Here is a 24562-nt window from a genome sequence, read left to right on the forward strand (position 1 = left end):
GTAGGTAGGTAGGTAGGAAGGTAGGAAGGTATGCAGGCTGCCAGATAGGTAGGTAAGTGAGTACACAGGTAGGAAAGGAGGTAGTCAGGCAGGCAAGTAGGTAGGCAGGTAGGTACACAGGCAGACAGGTAGTTAGGCTGGTGGGTAGGTAAACAAGGAGGTAGGTAGATAGGAAAGGTAGGTAAGGTAGGTAGGTAAGGAGGTAAGGAGGGAAGGAGGCAGGGAGGAGGGTGGGGAGGCAGGGAGGAAGGAAGGAAGGAAGGAAGGAAGGAAGGAAGGAAGGAAGGAAGGAAGGAAGGAAGGAAGGAAGGGAGGGAGGATAGGAGGGAGGGTGGGTGGGTCCTGGGACGGTAGGCAGGCAGGTAAGCAGGTGCAGGTGGATGGTATATGTGGGTAGGTAAGCAAAATAAACAGTTCCAAAATACAAATGTTTACAAACCTTCGGCAGCTGCTTAGCGATATCACCACCAACAAAAACGGCCTCGAGATAGATCCAGAGATTCTGCACGGTTAACCAGTTCTCGATAATGTCAGTTGTGTTGGAAAGCTTCTGAACCCAGCTCTGAATATTCTTCTTGAAAGGAGCATTGTATCTGGCAAAAAGATCAAGAATGAAATCTCAATCCCCATCCGTAAGAGCGCTCATGGCAACAGCAATACGACTAGTAATATTAGACTGTGGATTCTTCCAATTTACAAAACAACATCTGAACCTAACGGTCAACGAATACGTATTTTGGAAAGAAATTAATACAATGTCGTATGTCCTCAACTTGAGTCGCATATATTCGTGCCATTTCAGGCTAATAAAGGGCGCGAAATCTGAAATCCTGAACCTAAAACAAAGGATTGCGATTAACAAATCGTCACAAAAACGGATAAAATTCGCAAATCGCAAATCACAGCTTGCACAGATCATGTCCATGTCAACTGTTTCATTTCTGTTTTGACGGCAATTAAAAAAAGCAAAGTGGTTGGTCCCTAAATTGATTACGTTGCTTTTGGTTTCACGACCCTGAATTTAAAACTGCCACAGAGTAGCTCAGCGCGTACGTTTACCTGTTGCTCATTAGAGACCCCAACACCATCAAACTGTCCTCCATCAATGCCACAATCTCAGAAGTGTTGTCTCCACGCAGCAACAGCTCTCCGCGGTTCTTAAAGTTGGCGAAGGTTAGCTCTCGTGTGCTCCAGTCCGCAACGACTGACTTCAGCTTGGCTTCGATATCTTTCTCTTTTACCGCTGCGATACACACGTCCTGCGGATGGGGGAAAGAAGCGGTGTTAGTGATATTAGTCAATTCTGCCGTCTCTGTCACATTTGAGGAAAGTGAAAATTGCTTTGTTAAATATTCAATATTTCGGTCACATATGTACAATATGACAGTTTCGCGAAAGCAACTTTCCACACAAAAGAAGGATTTTGGATCGAACTGGAGGATTTTAAAATAAAAACCACTACAACGTCTTTTGGCCACTTAGGCTGGTTCACACGCGTGACGCAAACGCAAGAGCAAGCGCAAGCGACGTTCACACGACGAACGCAAACGCAGCAGAATGAGTTACGCAAGCGCATTTCAGTATCCCGAGATGGCGGCAATCTCGTTCCCATAATCCACCTTACCCTAGACCAGAAGTCGGGAAACAACGACTCTGGAAACGAGATATAAAGATGGCGGAGGAGGACACCATCTTGGTTTGAACGTAAACCGTATAGGCATGGAACGAGTATTTTTCATCTATCTTGCGTTTGCCTTTGCGTTCACACGTGTGAAATGCAAATGCAAGCGCAAGGAAATGAAAAAAATTTTCCATTTCTTGTGTTGGCGCTTGTGCTTGCGTTTGCATTTGTGTTTACGTTGTTCGTGTGAACCAACTCTTACGATTCATTTCTCAATGACTCCCTACATTGTAACGTCATCTAGAACAATCAAGGAGGGTAACTAGTTCTACCGTTTTTTTGCTGTAAGTTCAAGTGATTTTTTAAACAAAAACAGACCACCAACTTGTAAGAGGTTTAACAAGAATGGTAACAACGAAAAGCTAATAACACCTCAATGTCTTCTTTGCTCTTCAACAGTGGAGCTTCCATGATATTCCTGAGTGAGAATGTTTCAGACTCCATGTCAAACGTGTGTCCTGTGAGCGCCGCTATCCGATCCCAATGCCTCTGTTTCATTGCTTTGTTCGCCATCAGCTCCAGCAGTGGGCAGCTCTCGTTGAAGTCGTCGATGGTTTTCTTTAAATCCATGAAAGCCTGCCAGTCTTTCAAGGCGCGGGGAAGCTTACGGCAGCTAGGGAAAAAACAACGCATATTTATAAAGTCACTAAGGCTGTATTTAGTTGACAAACAATATACTTAAGTTGCGTACTAACTGCGAGGATCTTTCTTCTATTTGATCTTTCATCCGCAGTTCAATGTATATGTTTCATATATTTACATTCATTTATTAATCCTTCACGGGTATATTACGAACGCACAATATGACCAGCTCCCAGTTAGCGTGATAGCTCAGTTGGTAGAGCACTGCACCAGCATCGCAGAGCTCATGGGTTTGAATCCCGTTCAAGCCTGAATTTTTTTCAGGCTTTCTTTTCGCAACTTCTTAAGTTGCGTACTTATTGCGAGGATCTTTGTTCCATTTGATCTTTCATCCACAGTTCAAAATATATGTTTCATATATTTGCATTCATTTAAACGATGTACTGTCACTACATGTAGATGGTGGGTTACTAAGGTGTTTGCGGTGAAAGATTATAGTTACGAAACCTTTTCACCCGCTTGTCGTTAAACCTTTAGCCCCAGGAGTTGCCTCTAACTTTACAGTTTTTAGTACAAATGCTACCGTGGCCATTCAAATGAATGAAATAAGAATGCTCTCCTTATTTCCCTCAGGGATAGTAGAAACACGCGAGCGGGTGAACAAAACCTCCTTCTTCAAGCTGGAGACGATTTTCACGAGCGTCGCGTACTTCTCCCGATCGGTTATCTCCTGAGCAAATAAGAAACTATCCGAAGTCTATCAAACGAAAACTTCCAAGGTGTGCTTTATCATAAGGCTGTTTGTTTGGGGTTTTCTGTGGAGGGCGTTGTAGAGAAATCCATCAAATTTTAACAACCTATTTGGAGCTTTTCCTCTCCAGATGGGATGCTACTCCACGGCCGGAGAGCTACGCCTAGTATCCTAGTTGATTTCCCCTGAACCACGCACCTCGCAAAACCTACAAGCACCCCTAAAACGAATATCACTTTGCGTTTAACTTGCATTTGGTGGCCAGACGACGCAAAACTCGCGCGCAAGCTTGCGTGAGAATTTGACCTTGATCAAAGGGAATGTACGTTATCGCAATTTATCGAAAGTACAGGTAAGTAGGGGAAAACGTTTGCGACAAGCTGCGATGGCTACAACTAAACGGAAAGTAAGGAACAATGTAGAGACAAGTATCTTTATACGGTGCACACAGTGGAAAAATAAAGGTCAACCGCTGGCAAGTAGTGCATCGCACAAACCAGTTATTGTCTTCTTCTCACCGTGTCTGAAAGTCTTGCAGTTCTACGTTAATCTTTTCAATATTCACGTCTACCCACAGAATGTCATAATAGCCATTCACAGTGTCAATGACGTCATTATAGAGGCCGTAAAGTTTCTGTAAAAGATTAAGTTCTCGACGAATTTGCATAAGGTCTGGATATTCCGTCACAGAGAGTCCAAACAGCTCCTCTCCTCCGGAATATGTGATGTATTTACGCCAGAGCGCGTCAAAGCGATTCTGAAAGTTAAAAAAGAAAAGCAAGTAATTCAGTTACAGTTGAGTTAGGTAAACTTGATCCCCGAAAATAGCAATCAAATTCAAAACTAGCAGTATCCAGGGTTGTCTTTACCCCAAGAGGAGATCAAGCTACAATCTCTCTTCTGCCAGGGAGACTTGAGAAGAAAAGCAAAACACAGAAGTAAAGACGAAAATTTGCAGAAACTCTTCAGATCTTCATCGTTTTCCACGCGAAGAAGGATTTCTGAAGTGAACTCCTTCGGGAGAGCAAAACCAGAGCCAAATCACATCTGACCAATCACAACAAAAGAAATGAACTCAACAACCCAATCAAAACACAATACAAACACAATTTTCCCGCGCTCGACACCGTCCAACGTCATGACATGCAGCGTGTGCAAAGCGCGGGAAAATCTTCTGAAACTGTCTGCATTCCTTCTCATTGGTTATATCACGCCGGAAAGTAATTTCTTGAAAATTCATATTATGCACCTTTTTTTAAATGAAAATTTTAGTACATTTTAACACACCTGAAAAATGATGAGCCTGTCACTGGCTTCGCGCGGTGGAACGTTGGGTACCATTGGGCCACTCTGGTGAAATGAAAAGACAACAACAAAAAAATAAATAAATAAATAAATAAATAAGTAAAGAAAGAACAAAACACCATAGACAAGGATTAAAGCTTTTTGTAAAGCTTTTGGAGTTTTAGACTGAGTGAAATGAGGCAAAACATTTACAGGTAACCAAGTTAGTTAAAAAGAGGTTAGCCGGGCAAGACACACAAGTGACCCACACCATGACGGCCAAAAAAACTAACAGCATTGGGATGCTAATCCATTGCACGGTTACCCCGAGCAGTACGTATGTCGAAACCACCTATTTACACTTGGGTGAAGAGATATAACGTGGAGCACACGTTTCTTGTTCAAAGAAACAAAACAACGGAAGAGGGTAAGCCTCGAGCCACCGACCTCCAGATCTGACCTCTAATGCGCAAACTGTACACCTTAACTTATGTAAACTGATAATTTATGAGTGAATTCAGAGCCACGCTATAATTGCAGATTAGTTCAGTCCTGATTTAAACAGCGGGGGTCTTCAATAGAAAAGAAGCATAAAATATAAAACATACCGAGTTATAGTCAGTTGAGAAAGTAGAAACGTCTACCACAAACACTTGCACTTTGTCGATAAGACCTCCCTTGAAGTTAGGTTGAATCTGAATGAGCTGGCCTTGGGACTCCGTCTAGAAAAAGAGGAAAACAACTTGCTGAATCAGTTGACAGCTTAAAAATGCTTTCTATTAGGCAAAAATTTATTTCCACATGACTGTTTACTTTCTACTTTGTACTTGATCATGTATTACAATCTCAAAGGGCGGCACTTGCGCTGTGTGCAATTGCAATTCTTTACGAACACGTACTGAATTTGACGGAGCTCTAATTGCAAGCAAGTAGGCCGAAGCTTTGTTTTACCTTTTCACCACTCTGTCTACAGAAGTTGTGATGACTCGCGGCTCCGTTAGGAGGGGCTTATAGGGACTAAGTCAGCTTTTTCGGTAACAGTTTGCAAGGGCAATGGAACCCAAAGAAAACAGTGTAGTTTTCTTCAAAGTTACTATACCAGCGCAACGAAACTATTTGTAGGGTTATTTGGCTACGGTTAGGATGGAAATGGATTGCAACTTAGGAAAATTGGGACAATTTTTTTATACGTTCTGACGTTGTGCCAAGCAAAGGCGGTTAATAACTTATCAAACAGTCGCTCTTCCTTCAAGAATTCTGAGTGCTACACGAGCATTTTGCTCTCGAGGAAGGGTAAGTATTTACAATTTTTAAATAAAAATAATATTGAAAAAACACCCGAAAAAAAAAAAAAAAAAAAAACATTGTTGAAGTCCCCTAGAAATACACGCTATTAAGCAAGTGCAGCAAACACAACAAAGGTTGCAAATATTTACCGCCAGAGACTGAAGTTTCTGCCAGGAATAACGAAGCGTGTCCACTCTTTCCGACTCTTCCTTGGCGACGAGAAGCTCGTAACGATTCAACATGGCGTACGATTCCTAGAAAACAAAACACGCAGGCAATACGTGAGTAGAAAGCAAACGAATTGCACATGTTGCAAACTAATTCCCGTTCAACATTAGTTTAAAACTGCGAGCCTTAAAGAGACCTACCTCGATAGGCCCAATGGACATGTCGATCATGATCTCTCTGTCTCGGATCTCTTTCAGAGAACCCATGGCGTGCCGTATGTCATCAAGATCCTTGATAGGTCGGCTAAGCCGTTTGGTGATATCCTCAAGAAAGGTGAATATCTCCTCCATTTCTGTGCGATATCGTACGTTGCAGTTTTGACCGAATGCCACGCACCAAGCTCTGGTTTCTGCGCACAGCGCTGTTTTGAGGCGTTCTGAGAAGTTAAAGAAAATAAAGTAAAGGTGACTAGAGCGAGTTTCTTTACCTTACTTTGACGAATAAGTATAAAAGGCGATTCACAGGTTTCCTTGACGGAACGCTTTGCCGCACCTTTGGGCATTTGACTATTGGCTATAACGGGTTTTGGTATCAGCTGAGCAAGAGACTCTGAGATATTTCATACACCCCGTAAATCAGACCTCAGCTACTAACACACGCAGGTAAGTATTAAAACGAAAAAGAAAAGAAAGCCGTGTAGTCAAGCCTCGAATATCTTTTATTATTTTTCCCACATGGTGGAGAATTTAACAAAACGTCTTCAAACATGTCAAATGCCCTGGGCAGGGTCATTGGTCTAGAGGTGTGACCGCTCCTAAAATTGTCTCATTCATAACCAAAATTTACGGGCGATATCGGTTAATTCTTATCAACTAACATGCGATTTAGGAAAATGATAACTGAGGGATAAAAAGTTTGTACATGCTTCCAGACAGTCCGCCACTAAGCGAGAACATGTCCGATTGTCAGCTGACTGTTTGGTGTCTATGTATTTTATCTTATAAAGCTCGAATTTAAATTTTTAACCACCTTAGAATCTCAACTTTTCTCGATTTGCGTATTAAAAATTCATCTACCCCCTAGCCCACCCGCCCCCCCCCCCCCCCCCACCACCACCACCACCACCAAAACTTTCCTCCACCACCACAACTTTCCTCCCTTCAAACATCCTACAAATCATCAAAACATTCTGCAAGTTTCACGTCCGTCTTATGAACCCACAGAGGCATTTTTGGATTTCTAAAACTTCGGGGGAAATTATAAAGGCAAAACCCTGAAACGTACAAAGCCACAGCATTTAACCGTTATCCTACCGCAATGTACAATACCTGTAAACAAAGCAATGGCACCCGCTTTATAAGATTCTGGTTCTTGCATAATAGTCTCCTCCAAAGCCTTGTACTTCAGTATCTGAGCTTCAAACTCCGAGAGCTTCGGGTCAGTTTCCAGAAACTTAGCAATCTCCGTTTCACGGTCTTCTTTCCAGATAGGTTCATACTTGTTGAAGAACTCCAGAGAAGTCGTTACGTCCTTCTTTTGCGAATTAATCGCCGTTGAGAGAAAAGACACGAGTTTAGCAATTTCTTTATTCTCAGCTACGTTCTTAAAGTAGTTCGCTCGCTGAGGGAAAATTGCCATGCTCACGACCGTTCCCGCGTCACTATCGGCTGGCATTCTCGTGACCCGTCGGGAGGGCCCAATGTCAGATCGGCTTTCATCGTCACTGCCAGCGTTGCTTGCTGAGCGGCTCCGACCTTCATTATCGGAATCATCCTTGTCTTTCTTTTCCACTTTTTCCGCTTTCAAGAGCGCTTTGCACGTTTTATTCCACTGTGAGATGCCTTTGGAAACAGACACAACATACTGTGCAGCCTTGTTCAGTCCTTGCTGAATCTCGTCCAAAGCCGGTTGCATTGTAATGTTCGGAATCTGCAACGTAACATACGCCGAGAAGAGCGGCGACAAGTCCGGCCCAGAATCCTTTCCTTGCCCCAGTGAGCTCCCTTTCTCTATATAGTGGTGCGCAATGGCTGACTGTACACGCTTGCGCATTGAATCTAACGTTGTCCGTGTAACACGCACAATAGCATCAACGTTCTTATGGATAAAATGAGTCAGCAGCTCCTGGGCTTCCATGTTAAGCTGGTCACGCGTTTCGCGCTTGCGCTTAGCTGCAGCAGCCGCTGGACTGATTGCCGCGCTTCCTAAGCGGCTCCCAGCGGAGCGACTATCAGGACGACTGCCCCCTGTCCGGGGTCGACTGCGAGCACTTTCCCCTCTGGGGACAATTGTCTCTTGATCTCCATCGTCGTTTGGTAAATCTTCCAGTTCTTTCTGATCTTCGTCGCTGTCAAGGTCATCTTCATCTTCTTCATCTAATTCAAGGAGCATTGAAATGAGTTCGTTGGCAGCTTCTTCTACACGTGCGCTCTTCGATTCCAGCAATTCAGATCCTCGCTTGCAAAGGTCCTAGAAATCAGAATAATACAGGTTACAGGTGAGAGGACATAAATGTTAGTTTCTAACAATAACAAGGGTTTTTCTTCAACGCCGTTTCAATTACAAGGAGGGTCAGTTTCCAAAATTGCAAAAATCCCCCTCGCCGAACATCTTCACTTTTTTCCCCGGCCAGATAAAACGAGGAACAATAGCAAACAAAGAAGAGCTTACCTCTGTGTTTTTTAGGAATTTCTCGATGGTCCATGCCCCATCACTAGGCAGCTCGCAAAGCGGTGTATTGCTCATCTCTTGCAACACAGCTTCAATCCTGAACTTGACCAGGTCATTAGCTCGGTCAATCAACAGCTCGAGTTCCTTGAGCGCCTCATACACACTGTCCATGTACGTATCTAGACTCAGAGAAGTCCAGTTTAGCATGGTGAGACCGGGATCGATTGCTGCGTCCACTTTTGCAAGATGTGGCGACATGAGGGGTTTAAACGCCGGAGGTATTCTACCCAACACTCGGACGCTTTCAGCTAACAGAAGCTAAAAGAAAGATCAATTCGAGCAATGTCAGAAGATGAAACTAAAGTCGAAAAAACAATCTGTTGCCATCCCTCCGCGCTATCTATCGTTGAAAACAATTTTCTCAAGAAAAATGCTACATCGCCACATTTCAGTTTCAATTATTTCAAGGTTTCAGTCAATTTTAAAAACCAGTTCGTTTGATAAAAGTGAGAAAAAAGTGACAATTCAGTGAAGAGACTATTCCAAATCTCATACATGAATACATGACATTTGCAAATGGTCTCACACCTACATGGCTCGGATGATCACAACGAATATCGCGGTCTTGTCTCTACTTTGGGAACGTTAAAGAACTACAGAGGATGTAACAAACCCGGGATGGAGTTTCAGTACTTTAAGGGGTCGTAAAATAGACTGTGAACCGACCGAAAGGGTAACAGTTAAATTTAGCTATTTGAAAAGGAAGCAAAACTTAAGTAGAAATTACAAAGCAAAGATAACACAATCCCTCCGAAAAAGGTTAAAAAAAGGGGGGCACACTTTTTGGGAGAGTGCCCGGAGGGGAGGGGGGAAGGTTTATCTATGTGGAAGGGTACTATTTCGGTAAGAGTTTGTATGTGTTAAATCTCTGGGCGGAACTGACCTCTCTGCATGAGTACCCCTTTCTCCAATCGGTCACTACTCCGCTGCAAAGCAACAGGTTCGCAACGTAGCCGCAGGCTAACCTGTTCAAAGTAACATGAAGCAGCTAGGGGTGTCATCCCTCCCTCCTGCAGGCAAGTTTTGTGTTTGGTTTAAGTTTTCTCAAAGATTCGCGCTTCCATCGCTTGATTCACTCCTTGTTTCTTACCTGAAGTCTGTTGTAGTTCTTCTTTATAGCCTGTCGTTTCTGGAGCAGGGTCTGGGCACCAAATGGTATGTCCAGACCCAGGCGAACCATGCACTCGGATTCCCGGATGAGAGTCAGAATTTGAGGGTCAAAGTTCACGAACAACTCCTTGGTTTCGGGATGGCGTACGAGGAGCGAGGCCTGGAGACCAGACTTGGCTACTTCCACCTGCATTGATACAAAAAAAAAAGAATTTGTGAAAATAGCACCTTGTTTTCAACTCAGTTCAAATCGCATCAACATTTTACACTGAAACAAGGAGATGTTCAGTTTCCACAAGAACGCGAACTCAAGAAAAATGTAGGAAATACCACAGTGAAGTCGAACCCATGAACGTACAGAAGTAACGGACAATTTTCCATACGCGCTTAAGCTGATGATTTCAAATACGAAAGAAGAACAATTCCGTGGTTACGACAGATGTTTGTTTGTTAGTGTCATCTTAGCCTCTGTGACTGTGCTCTTCTTTCTTTACGAGAAGGTTTGATCACTGTATAACTAGAACATGGTTTTGTACAGCACAGCACATAAAACGCTCAGACATGGCACAACCAGATGTTAATGTTTTCTATGACGCAAACAGACAAGGGCACGTACGTTGCGATGACATTCCGGTATCATTTTCACTGATTACATGGAAAGCAACGGTCAAACAAGGACCCGCACCATAAAGGCGATAGCTCCACCCACTTTTATCACAGTCCGACACCTCTTTAACGCCACATTAATGATGGCGGACGAAATGAGAAAGAAAGATGCCAGCGATGTGGAATCGGTATTTCAAAGAAATAAAGTCAAACATGTCTTCAAAAATACAAATTGTCCCAAGGTTAAAAGCCTCAACAATATTTTGGACATACAGTATATTGCAATTCAGCCATAAATACACTTTTTCTTTTTTTGGCAAAATTCTATCGAGCTTTATCCACCAATAAAAATGTCAAATTTACTCTGTCAATGTTCTATTATACCTAGCCGAACGGACCATATACCTAGCCGAACGGACCATGTGATGCTGACAATTCAGTGTATAAAGTGACATGACTGGCTCCATGCCAAGGGAAAGGTTCCCTTTATAGTGCGGGACCGTGTTTAATTAAAACGAAGGTAATTACAAACTTAAATTGATGAACGTCTTGATATCAAAGAAATTTCGTTCTCTTCGCGGTCTATTCTCAAAAGCAACTGCATCCTACCTGCTGCATCCATGCCTGGTGATACAGCACTTCAAATTCCAACAACACCTTAGCCAGCTTGTTGTAATTCTTTATGATCTTTTTCGCGTCAGGGGTCTGCAGAATAGTGGGATACTTCTGGAACATTTCCATTGGTTCCTGTATCCGGCGATACATCTGTCGTGCCCAGGCTATCTTGCCTGCGATTGGCGGTAGGTCCCAGGCTATTGGCGGGTCGTTCCGATGTCTCTGGTAAATCTTTTGAATTGTTTCAATGTCGCGGCCATAGTACATCAGGATTCGCTCGTATTTTTCTTGAATCGTGTCTTTCAAGCTCTCGAGATTAAGTCTGTTAAAAAGGTTTGAAATTGTTAAGCCAGACACGGGATTTACCTTCCACCTGATATAATGCTCATATCATCAACACAAGAGGCGAAAGGATGGCATTAAAATGACCTCCTCCCAATACCAATAGAGAAACATGTTAGAGGACTGTGCGCGAGCAAACCAAGCTAAATCTCAAGTATTTTCACCGACTAAAAGGGGCAGTGACACCTATTTCGATGTCACTTTGAATGGCAAAAAAGCATATTTGAATCAACGGAATCGTTAAAATAATGATTCAGTTTTGTTGACAATAACCCGACCAGTACACAGAAACTAGTATTAATTATGTTTGGCAGTGGATGACTAGGATGGAAATGGAATGCAACTCGAAAGAATTGGCCAGTTTTTTCAAGTTCTTCCTGTGTATTTTAGAGAAGTCGCTTTAGAACGATTGATTAAGTTAGTTCTTCCTCGGAGAAATCACTTGCTATTTTCTTCCTGATGCTCTAACGGCAATTCCATGCCAGCAAAAAGGTTCTTTGTCAAATATTTGAGCAGTTTTGCCAAAAAAAAAAAAACCGCAAGATCGTCGTGACAGTGCCCTTTTAAAGCTCCGAACGGGAATTTCCTGCCATTTGTTATCTCGTATATTTATGACCAACTCTCTGAAATATAATCACGTATTTTCACTGTGCAGTATTTCACTTTCGAGTTTCAATCCCCCCCCCCAAAAAAAAAAAATAAATAAATAAATAAATAAATAAATACTGCTACCACTGAAACTGCAGAAGAAAAAGAAATTAGCGCCAAAAACCAACTTGTTTTCCTGTACAGTTGTAGGTTCACTGCTTTCTAGTCAAACTGAATTTGGAAATCTTGGCTTCTGTGAAAGGACGAAAACGGGAGAACTACCTGAAAACCCTTGGAACAAGAACAAGAACAACCAGCAAACTCAACCCAAATCTTGCATTGCACCACGGGACACATCCGGGACACGTGGATAGGAACCGGGAGCAATCTTTTCTACATGCGCATGTATGTTAACAGTGATCTCCCATTATCGAAATACTTAATTACGTCTGGTTTAAAATTGCTCGCTTACCTCTCAAATTTCCGTATTAACCTCAAGGCACGCTGGGTTGAAGGAATCCGGTCAAATGAATTGTCCATAAAAATCTGAAGTTGCACCTGTTGAAATTAACAAGACTGTATTTTTGAAACTCTTAAAGACATGTACATTTTTGCTCAGCCAGCCTGCGGTAAGGCTGTGACTGCCTAGAATGGATAAGGGGGTCAAAAACTGTGGTGCTACATCGGTAGGGACTAGTAATGAATGTTTGGTTTATCAACAGAGTTGATAACTAAAGGTAAATTGGCCACCGTAAAGACATTCGAGTACTAACGTTTCGAGCGTTAGCCCTTTGTCAGAGCGAATTTCGTCGCGTGCAACGGAGCGGCTTAAATTTGTTTGAGGAGAAAGATAAAAGAATACCTCTGGGCTTGGTAATTGAATTAATTGATTTAAGCTTTTCTGTCCGCGTTCACGTCTGCTATTTTCACGCACAACTAGCAGTTTCACAAGAAACAGGGAAAATAAGAACTTCACCCATCTCCTTGAGTACGAACTGACTAAAGCTGTGTTCAAATTAGATGGACAAAAACCACTTGGTGGCCAAAAGACTGCACAACGTACCTGAAGATCATTAATTTGTCGTTTAAACTCCTCAAAATCAGCATCAAAATCCATTTTCCGATAATCCAGCAAGTCGTAAGGTTTCTTCCTCATCGTTGTCACAATCAAGACAAATTTGTTCCACTGCTGTTCCATGCCTTCTATCCGAGACTCCCCGAGGCATGAAAAAGCTTTCATTGTGTCCAACATCTCAATGATCTTGTGCAAGCGACGAGCAAAGGTGTTGATTTTGCCAAAAATGTACATCTCACTGAACTCGAACTGTCTTTCCTCGGGATTTTCTTCGAGGCGTTGTTTAGTCTTTTGAAAGCACCTTTGGTATTCTTCATTCAGTCGAATGCAGTTCTTTAGTTTAGCGATGAGTTCTTCTTGTTGGTAATCCCACACTGTCTTGTAGCCGTGCTCTGTTATGTAACTTTTGCATGCAGTGATCATCTGATTGGTGACCTAAAATAAAGGAAAAAGAATACAATTCTGTTTGTAAACGAATAACTTGTGAAATGAGATGACATTGTGCCGTTGGTCACAATGTTCATTCATTATTGTATTACAGTCAATTGGTGAAAATGGCCCTTTCACATCCAGAGAGACCATTGTATCTTCACATTAAAAGTGCAAGGCTCGATTTAAGTTCTAACATCGAAGATATAACACTAAGATAGTGACTTATATGTAGACTGGTCTGAGCGCCTGGCGGACAGGTATGTAAAGTCCACTTCGCAAGGCGCGAAACACGAGGGACGAGCGAAGGACTCGCGAGAAGCCACCAATAGCGCGAGAGACTGACTGAACATCAAGGAAACGGACTTTTAGGAAAGACTAGGCCAGCAACGATTTACAAATTTCTTTAGATTTTCTTTGGTGCCGTCCTCCACCCAACAAGAGTGTGAGTGTTGCTCCCCAAATATATGCTATACGACCTTTGCATGGCGTGTACCACAACAAAGGGTAGGGTATTTGCGGCCTTTTTATCAAAACTAGGGTAACAGATTTTGGTCATTTTGGTCAGCACTTCCTGTCCAAAATTTCGAGAATTACCCACCCCCTAGTCTCGGATGCGACCACTATTTGGGTCGTCAAGTAACGCTTCTACTCAGGAGCGTTGCGTAACAACCCCAGCATTGGATCGGCTGGGTTGAAAACTACCTGCTCCACTCTCTTCCCTTCTGAAATCACACACTCCTTGTCATGGGTGTGGACAGAAAAAATGTTGATGTGTCAAGCAGAAAGAACGGATTGCTTACACAGTTGACAAGGGACCACGTTACATTGGAAATCGGTCCTAACTGAGATGTTTTAACTTGTATCCTCGTATCCTTCAAGACTCCTATTCTCCTTGCCAAGCTAACAACAACCACGGCAATAACGCAGGTTACATACTTCCTGTGCAGTCTTAAACCTTGCTGAACTCAACACTTACCTTCACAAACAGAGCGGTCATCCTTTCGGACGTGTTGTAATATCTGGAGTAACTGTTTATCATGCGAATGGCGTTTATCAGTCCTGGGATGCCATCCATCATACCAATCTAACAACACGAAGCACACACAAGGTCAGTCATGTGAAATGTAAAAGGAAGCGTGGGCTAGCCTTATTACCTACAGCTACACAATCAATCATTTTATTTACTGGCATGAAACTGAGAGCTGTTTTAAAGCAAACATTTAGTTTGACTGGACAGAAAAACTGTATGTAGTTACTGGCGAAAAATGCCCGAAATGCATCCAGCAAACGTGAAAAGTTTTAAAAATGAAAGCATTTGGAAGCGCTAAACAAAGACTTCAGGTTTGCCTGCGTGGACAAGTCTCCTACGTCCTCTTGCACGGCGGCTAAAGAAATGGGAATACCTTGACAAGTTAATACAGTGAATTACTTACTGGGTCGCTGTTGTAGAGTGGTTCACAGAATTTCTCCAGCGTATAAAGGAATTTGACATTGTCCTTAGCTTCGTTTGCGTAATCTGTGATTCTGCTATCAATATCTCGCCAAGTCTGAAAATAAGAAAAACAACAAGTTAACAAGGCTGAAAAATTAAGCATGAAAGTTATCAAAAATGTATGAATGTTATTAGCAGGGAAGTAAATGGCATGGAACATGTTGGTAGAAGCAAGCTCAGGGCTAAGTAAGAAAACGACTGCGAGTAGTCGCTAGCGCGCGTGAAAATTGCCTCACGCGAGGAGACGCGACCCACGCGACATGTCACTTCGCGGATAGCAAATTTCACGCGCGCTTGCGTGTTTAAATACGCTCACTGGCTACAAGCGAACCACTGTATAGCCAAAGAGAGAACAAGGGAAAGGTATTTGCCGAACTCTTCCTATTTTCTTTCCGTCAGACATGTTTCGTTTCTTCGCTTGCTCTCAAAATGTAAAACCTGACCTTTTCGTCTATAGAGGAAGGATCTGCTTGTAACCTCTTCCAGCCCCATCAATTGTCTACGTGGACATGTACCTCTGGGTGTTACATGTAATTTTCACAGATTTTGTGATGTAGATAAAACGCTAATTAAGGCCAGTTTCTGGGCAAAATCGGGAAGTCTTGTGGGCCCTTAAATCCCAAATTGTATCAGTTCTAATTAGGGAGTAAAAGAAACATTGAACAAACCTTTAGGAGCTTAGATTTGGCAGCATGCAAAACTCCGACCACAGCTTTACATTCAGGGCCTTTGATCTGGTCCAGAAGTGAATTGAATTTTGCCATTCTTTTCTTCCAGTGATCAAGTTCTGCCTTGGGGCCAACATCGTCTGCTTCCTTTCTCATTTGCTCACTCTCCGCCAAAACCTAGAGCCAAAGACACACCAACAATTAAATGAAATGAAATGTTCTCTTTCGCTGGCCTTCTCTATTTTCGTTCACAAATTAAATGAAATGAACAACGTTATTAACATGTGAAGTATTTCAGCCAAGGAAATATTACTCTTTACTACTAATTTGGGACAGTTAAGTTACATAAAATAATAATTATACATATATGTAAGAAACGTTCTACTAATTTCAATTACAGTTTAATACTTACGAATTTAAGCTACATAGAAGAATATCAAATAGAAAAAAGATCCTTCTATTTGATCTTTCATCCGCAGTTCTCAAACTCATTAATAATTCATCAAGAGAAAACAAAGAAAATCACTACCGTGACCGTGGTTTGGATATGTGATCCTAGTTACCATAAAATCTTGCCAACTTTAGCCTTGAATTTCTCCAAGAATTTTGATCATTTGAGAAGCCATATCAAACACTTGAAAGTGTGTTTCATCGGATATCCAAACACCTCAAAGTCGTTTAAAAAAACTCGGCTGCACCTCGTTTTTTCAACCTACTTCTCAGTGTTTGGATATCTGATGAAACACTCGTCCTCATTTTTGATATATTACTTCAAATATATGTTTCATTTATTTACTCATCCTTCACGGGTATATTACGAACTCACAATATGACCAGCGCCCAGTTGGCTTGATAGCTCAGTTGGTGGAGCACTGCACCAGCATCGCAGAGGTCATGGGTTCGAATCCCGTTGAAGCCTGAATTTTTTTCAGGCTTTCTTTTCGCAACTACTTAAGTTGCGTAGTAACTGCGAGGATCTTTCTTCTATTTGATCTTTCATCCGCAGTTCAAAATATATCTCTCATTTATTTACATTCATACAAGAATATGACTGTTTACTATTATTAAACTTAAGAATTATATAATTATTATTATAAAAATTAAGAAGTACTGTAAGGATAGCATATGAGATTTCTTTGTTTCAATCTTAAGGAAGTTGCTAGAGAAACGTCAACATTGAAGAAATGGGGGAAGGGGAGGGGAGGGGAGGGTTAGGGGAGGAGGAAACCTACTCATACTGTATGCAGAATTACATGTATTATGTTCTCCAAAAGGAAAAGGAAAAACTACAGGGCAATGTTTTCCGAACTAGTGAGTCACAAAACTATTTTGGTCAACAAGTGCAGGAAAACATGAGGGGGGAAAACAGGGGCATTTGGAAGGTGATTTCCACTCCCCTTTATCCAACCAAGTGAACAAGCTCCATAGAAATACAGTGTTACGTAATACGGCACAACAAAAATCAGCAACCAGAGGATGGGATGCTGAGGCGAATTGAGAAGCAACACCCAGTTTAGCATTGTAAGAGCATCAGGGTATCAACATTTACAGCAAAGCCAACTGAACAATCAGGGCACGATACCAGAATCTACAGTATTGATTATGGAATAGCAGCTCCACGGGTTCTATTGCCACCTTCCCCTACTCAAGCCTCACACCACCATCTCTACTCCCCAGTTTTTCTTGTGCATTATCCCCTCCCTCTCCCCCTCAGGCTACCAGCTCCTGTTAGGCAGCAGCCTTGCAGTTAATATAATTATATATATTTTTTTTTTAAGAAATGAGACAACTACATGAAAGAATGGGTTATTCATTGTGAAAAGTACAGGCTGAGAATTGCAGTTTGGTATTTGAACATTACAAATTAGAATGTACATTGTACATTGAAGATCTAATAATGGTAGTATATTGCACAAAATGGGAATGAGTAATAAATTATTGTGGCCAAAAATTAACATCCAAATCACCTGTTCAATCTGTTTGACCCAAGCAGTGACCACCTCCTCAATTTGCTCCAACGTCTCAGTGGAACTTGCAGCAGCTATGAAATCATTAGGGGAACTTATTCTTGTCAAGTCAATTGTATCACACTCCTTCAAGGTCACAGCATCATCTAAACTAGCTTGTGCACTGCCAAGAATACCTGTGAAAGTAACAACACAAAAAACTACATTAAATCCTTACTTAAAATGAATGATCACACTGTAAACTAGAATTATATTAAATAGCATTAAACTCGTGAATCCTTTCTTACCAACAAAATTGTCCAGTTGATTCATAAAACCTTGTCGCACACTTGCACCATGCTTGTCTGACAACTCGCCCCAGTTAGAGCTCTTAGAAAGTGCAGGGATGTATATGTCACCGAGAAGTCTTTCAACAGAATGGAGGACTCCAATACCACGAGTGTCTAACAAACCAAATGTTGTTTCCTGCATGCAAAACAATATCATTTGCTAATTAGACATACTTAGTTAAAATCTTTTATAAACAATCCTGATTACAGAAATAATTTTTACGGCAACTGGCATTATATGTGATCCACATTCAAACCAGGCACTCTCGTATGCATGCATGATTAGGATCCTCTGTTATCTACATGTACATGTAACACTGGTATTTGAGTGGCAGTTTGCTCTGAAAATCCAGCTGCAACTTGCATAAATAATAAATATTATTATAGTACATGTACATGTAATTGCGTTTGACATACGTACATGTAGAAAGGAGGCACTCAAAATACAGATTGGAGTTGAGATTGTACGGGATAACGAATGAATGGATGTTGGGATGCATGCAGTGTATCTGGCATCCCTCGCAGATTTTGCCGGGGAAAAGGAGAGAGAGCCTAGGATCAAGATCATTGAATGCTCTCCCTAATTTTTGATTATTACTTATAACTCCATAAATAAGTGTCAATTTATTTTAGCACAGTAGAGCTAACTGGGGAGACTATAAATAAATTTACTGAAAGAAATAACATTTAACTTAACATCTTAAAAAATTTCCAACTGGCAGCCGGGGGCTTTCCAGTTGGTTATTTACAAATTAAAGCATGGCCCAGGATTTGAAACAGTGAACTACCAGAAATCAATCATCCCAGTGGTCAAAAGGGGGACTTGAATCCAGGACCTCTAGATTCTAAATCTCTGCCTGTACCCACTCCTTATATTTCCTGATGCGGTTTCCGATATGGTTTGGAAATGGTTTACAATCTCAAGTCCTGTAATTACATCTCCTGTACAGTGTATCTACATTTTTTTATAGTCTCTTTGATTATGGCCATCCCATACTGAAGCTGTAGATTTCATTGGCTTAGAGTTTAAATTAATTATTATCTGATCATGAAGGTTGTTACCTGACTGATGTTAGCCATTGAAAGAGCTTTAGATGGATTGATCTTGATAAAGAAGACACACGCTCCCACAAGCTGGATGTCTCTTGTATCTGTAATAAATACTTTCGGCTTGGTCCTAATAGTTGCCGACTGCGCTCCGCCAGGTCCCAGCCTGACATGTTCAACTGAAAAATGCATGGTAGTGCATAAAAATAAACAATTATTTTAAAAATACATGGTAGATGTAAATAGGTAAGCACAAGTCCTAGACTGAGGCCAAGCATTTAAACTTCACAAAAAAAATTAAATTGAACACCACATGGTTAAAAATTCCAACTAGCAGGAGGTAGACAAGCTGGCTATAAATTACAAGTGCCGCCAAGGAGTTGAATTTGGGGCTACCGAGAAACAACTCCAGCTAGCAATCAGAGTGGGACTTGAACCCAGAACCTCCAGATTTTAAGCGCTGTGCCCTGATCGCTAAGCCACACCGGCCTCACAGTCACAACAAATACAGTGTATGTCATGAGCAATGAAGATTGCAAAAAAAATTCTGAAACCTCAATTTTTCCAATTTATTTCTTTTGCATGATTGCAGTGTCTGATCTAGAGCACGCCATTGCAGGATTGGCGCAGTCTGAGCAAAAATGTCCCCTTCAAATTCGTTGCCTGGGTCATTTTGGCACACTTCAAATTTTGTAGATGCAAGGAATTTGTGATTTCTCCTTGTTCAAAATCTTTTGAAAGCAATATCCTGTTTAAAATTTGGGGAGAATATGCAAGAACCAAAACCCAAATGTGGAGAATACCAGTCGAGTCTGACATAAACGTTATAGGGGGTTTAATTCATTGAAACCCACGTGCTTGTCAGATGGTGACTGATCAAGCTGAACGAGGTCGTGTCAAAACAAAGAAAGATTTCAGCATTTTTTGGCCAAGGACAACCAGAAAACAATGTTGAAAACGCAGAAACTGATGAAGCTGAGCCTGGAAAAGATCAGGCAAGTGAACCAAAAGCTAAAGTTGCAAAGCGAAACTTTCAAGATACCTGGCTTGAAAAAATTAATACAAATGGTTGAAGTACGATCCACGAAAGGGTATGTTCTGTTCGTGTTGCCAACAATCAGGTAAATCCAATCCTTTCACCAGTGGTTGCATAAACTATAGGACTTCAACACTGGTTCGCCATATTTGAAAGTCAAGACCACCGAAATGCTCTTCAAGAGATCGAAATGGCCGGAATACATTAATTTTGTTAATGAATAAAGTTGCTCTTCTCTAAACAGAAGTTGTACCTTTATTGAAAACAAAACTGTATGAAAGTGATGCTATACTCAGATTTGTTTTTCATGTTAAATAGAATACAAATTTAGTGTCCCTTAAAAAACTGAAATGTCCACCTGAAAATTGTTGACTGGGACACATTGTCCCCCTCGATGGAAATCCTAGATCAGACACTGTGATTGTTTATGCATGTTATACATTTTTACCATAGTGATACATAAATCTGTCTGCAAACACAGTACCTGCATCAGGTATGTTATCAACTTCTTGAAAGTAAAATATAATCCTTGAAAGACCATCGGCCTTGAAGAAGTCCTCCATGGTTTCAATCTAAAGATACAGGAATCAGTCAAAACAATTTTAAATGATTGTTGTATTTGCATAATTGAAGGGCTTGCGGCTTTTTAATAATGATGCTGTTTTTTTCAGTTTTTTTTTTTAGCTCAGATTCATTTAACTTAAGAAACATTACCCTATTGTATGTACACAGGGACATTTTTTTTCTCTGACAGTATCAAATTCAACCTCTCTCAGATCCTGCTCAAATCTCATGATCATTTCTTTTTCTAGCATACTGTTTCATGGAGGTGTAATGCAAATATAATGATGATTCAGATAAGAATTCTATGAGTACAGTATTTTACACTGCATGTAAATTGCATTCTATTTTTGTTTTCAACAAGTTTTGACATTATCATACAGTTTAAACAATTATTCAGACTGACTGACTGCCAGTTGATTGGTTGTTGGCTGACAGACCAACTGACTATCTGGCAAACTGACTGACTGACTGACTGACTGACTGACTGACTGACTGACTGACTGACTGACTGACTGACTGACTGACTGACTGACTCTGATTGACTGACTGACTGACTGACTGGCTGACTCACTCACTCACTTACTGTTTACCTCACTGATATCTGATTGAAGAATCAATTGATTGATTGATTGATTGATTGATTGATTGATTGATTGATTGATTGATTGATTGATTGATTGATTGATTGATCGTTCAGTCTGATACATACCTGTGTACCTTCCAATAAAGATTCTGTAACTTCTTCATTTGTAAGTCCAAGAGTGCTGGCAACTGTACTGATTACATATTCATGTCGGAAATCTATCATAGACCTCTTTGCCTCTCGTTCTTCTCTGGCTTTTTGCTGGAGTAAATGCATCATTAAAAAAGTTAAAATAATGGCTAGGGTCAATTACTATCTATTTGAATTGTTGAGAACAGTGTTACAACGTTGTTACATGTAAAAGCTGTTTCATGTGAGCCCTGAGTTACTTTCCTAAGATCAGTGTCAGAGTTTATTTCCAAACTGTAAAGACTAGTGTTAACATCAGACGACAATATTTTACAAAAAGTTTTTAACTCTAAAAACATGATTTGTCAAATTTCATTTCTAATTAAGTATTGATCAATCAATTAGCCAAACTACATTTTTTGTCAGTGAGAAAGTTGCTCAAAACTATTTTTGAACAGATACTGCATCTCTTAACCCTATCTAGACAGGGGGTAGGCGATTGTGCCCACAGCGACTTTGAACCTGAATAACTTTCATTTTTAATATTTGCATGAGCAAAAGCCCTCAAACTTCAAGACTTATTCACAATTTATCTAGTAAAAATTTGATGTGGTCAGTTAGTATTGGTTGACTTTGATGTTACTATGTCAACCAATTTTTGACAGGCAGTTTTTTTTTTCAGAAAATAGAAAATCCCTTTTTAAAATAAAGGAAAATCACTTTCTTCCCATAAATTTTATGTTTTTAGCTCATATTAGTGTTCCTTTATGGGTTTTTGTTACTTTTCTTTCAATTTTGGTGTTTTCCTGAAGTTTTGGAAAAATTCAGAAATCCAAGATGGGGAATAGCCATGGAGCTACTAGAGACATTATTAATCCACCAACACCTTCCTTTGAAGTAAACAAACAACTGAGAATTTCCTTCTTTGTTACTAGGCATTTAAGCCATTTTGTCGCTCAAAACAAATGGCAGCGCATCCAGTCAAACAGGCAAGAAAATGGCACAAACAGTTGAATGGTTTGCACTTCTGATTGGCTGGCTACATTATTTTCTTTTTTCTTATTGGCTCAGAGCAGCATGAATTCTCCATTTTTGCCCGCAAAATATGCTGCAATGCCCGATGAAATTATTATAATAATATTTATACTTTGGATAAACCAGAGTTTTGATTATCAAGACTGTGTTTTATTTCTTGAGAACCAGTGGAGTCCAGATAAAATATGATCAGCTTCAACTGCATATTATGCAATAAAAATATAAATAATTATTATACATGTACATGCACATTTTAGCACATTTTAAAGTGTATGAAAATAAAAGCAAAGATGAATCTAGAACACTTTATAAAAGCCTTGATTTGAAGACAGAAAAAAAAAATCATTTTTTAAATTATTTATTCAGTGTAGCCGGGGTGGGTGTTTTTACTTGCCAGTTCTTATCCGGCTCACAAAACTAAAATCATTGACTTTTGAACCTACGAGCTGTATTATACAACTTCTACTGAGTAACCTTGCCCTGTAATTGCAATATTTAACAGAGGATAGCACCAAGTTTATTCAAGTGGTTAATATCCTCAGAGATACATGGGGGGTCGATAGTAGATGGGGGAGAGAGGAAAAGTCAAAATGGGGTCAGAGAAAGTGGCAAAAAAATGTCAGGAAAAAAAGCAATTTTTCTTCCTGACTTTCCTTTGCCAAATTTTTCCTCCTTATTTTTTCTACGTTGATTCACACCCACTTCACTTGAATCAGCCCCTGACGTCTCTGAGGTAAGTGAAAGAGACTGAGTGTAAAACTCTTGCCTTTTCCCAATATTAAACATTTATTCCTTCAAGAGTGCACAAAATTGGGCTTAATCTTCTGTAATTAAAATTCTGTTTGAAGAGGAAAATATTTTCTCAGTTAAAATGGATTCTTTACTTTAGTATATACATGTACCTGGTTGCTTGCTCACACAACTACATGCAGCTACATGTACCAGCAGCTGAATCAACAAAGCAGTCATACAACTGTATGCCGGTAGTATTAATAAGCCTGCAAGCCTTTATATAGTATTGCCAGTGCAGTAGAAATGATCTGAGTGCTGAGAGATTTACAGATAGATCATATAGAACTATAAAAGCATTCAAATGCAACTGAAAAACCCAAATAAGCTTAAGGGGGTTAAGCTTAAATACATCAGACAAATTAATTGGGCAAAACTCATTCCCACAATCAGTTCCTACGAAGCTACTGTATTTTTGTTAGAAACCGATCGCAACGACTTTAATTACGGCATGCGAGTACATAGCAGCGGCATTACATGTATATACTTGACAGGGCAATCAGGGAAACTTCCACTAGCTCAGATCAGTATGATCAAAGATGATCGTGAAACGGACCTGTGTATGATAACACGAAGATCATGCCCGGGGAATTATAAACCTATCGCAACGACTACTCCAAATACACGGTGCAGAAAAACTACGCTTTATAAACCGAGAGACAATAACAGGATTTGAAAGCGGTTCTAAGAAATCTGTAATAAATGAAAAAACATTCCTGTAGCACTTAGGAACGACAGTGGCGTGACATCAACTTCACCCTCAGTAAGTCAAGAACTTTTGGCGCGCTTACTCAAATGACTAACCTGTTTTTCCTTGATCGATTCCCCTGGTCCAAGTGTCTGCAGCCTGGATGCTTTTTTCTGCTCTCTTTCAGCTGTGGAAGGCTTTTGTTGCTTACGGGAGCGATGCCTGCCGCCTCGACTATGATGTGCGGGATTAGGGCTCGATCCATGCTGGTCCGCCATAATGGATGAAAATGACAATTTGTAGTTCTCAAAACGTTCTCATACGTTCTTTCAAATCATTCTACGTTAATTAAATATTTCTTCGATCTTGTCTGGGTTTTCGGTACGTTAAGGGCTGGCGAGAACTAATCCTCAGATTTTGTTTTGAATCCGTTTAGTCATTTCAAGTCTACATTTCAGCCAAAGTTATAATTTCCATGGAAGCGGCCTTTGACTGCAATAAACAAAATAAATCATGCATGACGGAACCAAGCCATTTGATTGGTCGAACGAACGATTAGCTCTCAAGTATAAAATGGCAAATGAAAGGTCTCTAAAACAATAGATTTCAATGCGATTTATATTTGCCACTGGAAATGATATGTGGAGACAAAAGGAAAGCGTTAAGAGTTAAAGGTGAGAAACAAATCGTTTCATCGAGATAAGTCACTTGAAACTTCAGGAAGTCTTTGATGTTCTTCATGCAGCTGCTCAGAGAGTTTAACTCTTACATTTGCTCAGACATCGAATAATTTCACAACAGTGACAACGATTCACACAAAAAATCAAATTAAAAATCAAATCATTGTGTCTCTTGTAAGACGGAAGGAGAGGGACGGACAATTATTTTCGAAGAGGAGTTAGTGCCATCTACCCCCCATCTCCACTAAAGAATGCTGGACTAAATCAGCAGTGACCAGTATATGGCCAAAAATTGATCAAATGC

The 24562-nt window shown here is 40.6% G+C and overlaps 1 protein-coding gene across 1 annotated transcript in view; it reads right to left on the minus strand.

Annotated features, from left to right (window-relative positions):
• Nucleotides 1–24059, minus strand: part of LOC146460855 (dynein axonemal heavy chain 5-like) — a 69544-nt gene extending 45485 nt beyond the window's left edge. The window contains exons 1-23 of the mRNA XM_085087808.1: nt 23695–24059; nt 21064–21198; nt 20275–20362; nt 18770–18933; nt 17666–17843; nt 17379–17554; nt 15412–15588; nt 14685–14798; nt 14228–14335; nt 12808–13254; nt 12217–12302; nt 10809–11136; nt 9574–9780; nt 8424–8741; nt 7082–8222; nt 5954–6189; nt 5735–5839; nt 4907–5020; nt 4302–4364; nt 3533–3771; nt 2054–2294; nt 1060–1259; nt 440–593 (exon numbers count right to left, since the gene is read on the minus strand). Of these exons, the coding sequence (XP_084943934.1) occupies nt 440–593; nt 1060–1259; nt 2054–2294; nt 3533–3771; nt 4302–4364; nt 4907–5020; nt 5735–5839; nt 5954–6189; nt 7082–8222; nt 8424–8741; nt 9574–9780; nt 10809–11136; nt 12217–12302; nt 12808–13254; nt 14228–14335; nt 14685–14798; nt 15412–15588; nt 17379–17554; nt 17666–17843; nt 18770–18933; nt 20275–20362; nt 21064–21198; nt 23695–23856 (5181 nt within the window). The 5' untranslated portion in view covers nt 23857–24059. The remainder of the gene's footprint in view (nt 1–439; nt 594–1059; nt 1260–2053; nt 2295–3532; nt 3772–4301; nt 4365–4906; nt 5021–5734; nt 5840–5953; nt 6190–7081; nt 8223–8423; nt 8742–9573; nt 9781–10808; nt 11137–12216; nt 12303–12807; nt 13255–14227; nt 14336–14684; nt 14799–15411; nt 15589–17378; nt 17555–17665; nt 17844–18769; nt 18934–20274; nt 20363–21063; nt 21199–23694) is intronic.
• Nucleotides 24060–24562: the final 503 nt, after the last annotated feature.

This window comes from Pavona decussata, unplaced genomic scaffold, assembly GCF_977016875.1.
Source record: "Pavona decussata unplaced genomic scaffold, jaPavDecu1.1 SCAFFOLD_207, whole genome shotgun sequence".
Lineage (NCBI taxonomy): Eukaryota > Metazoa > Cnidaria > Anthozoa > Scleractinia > Agariciidae > Pavona > Pavona decussata.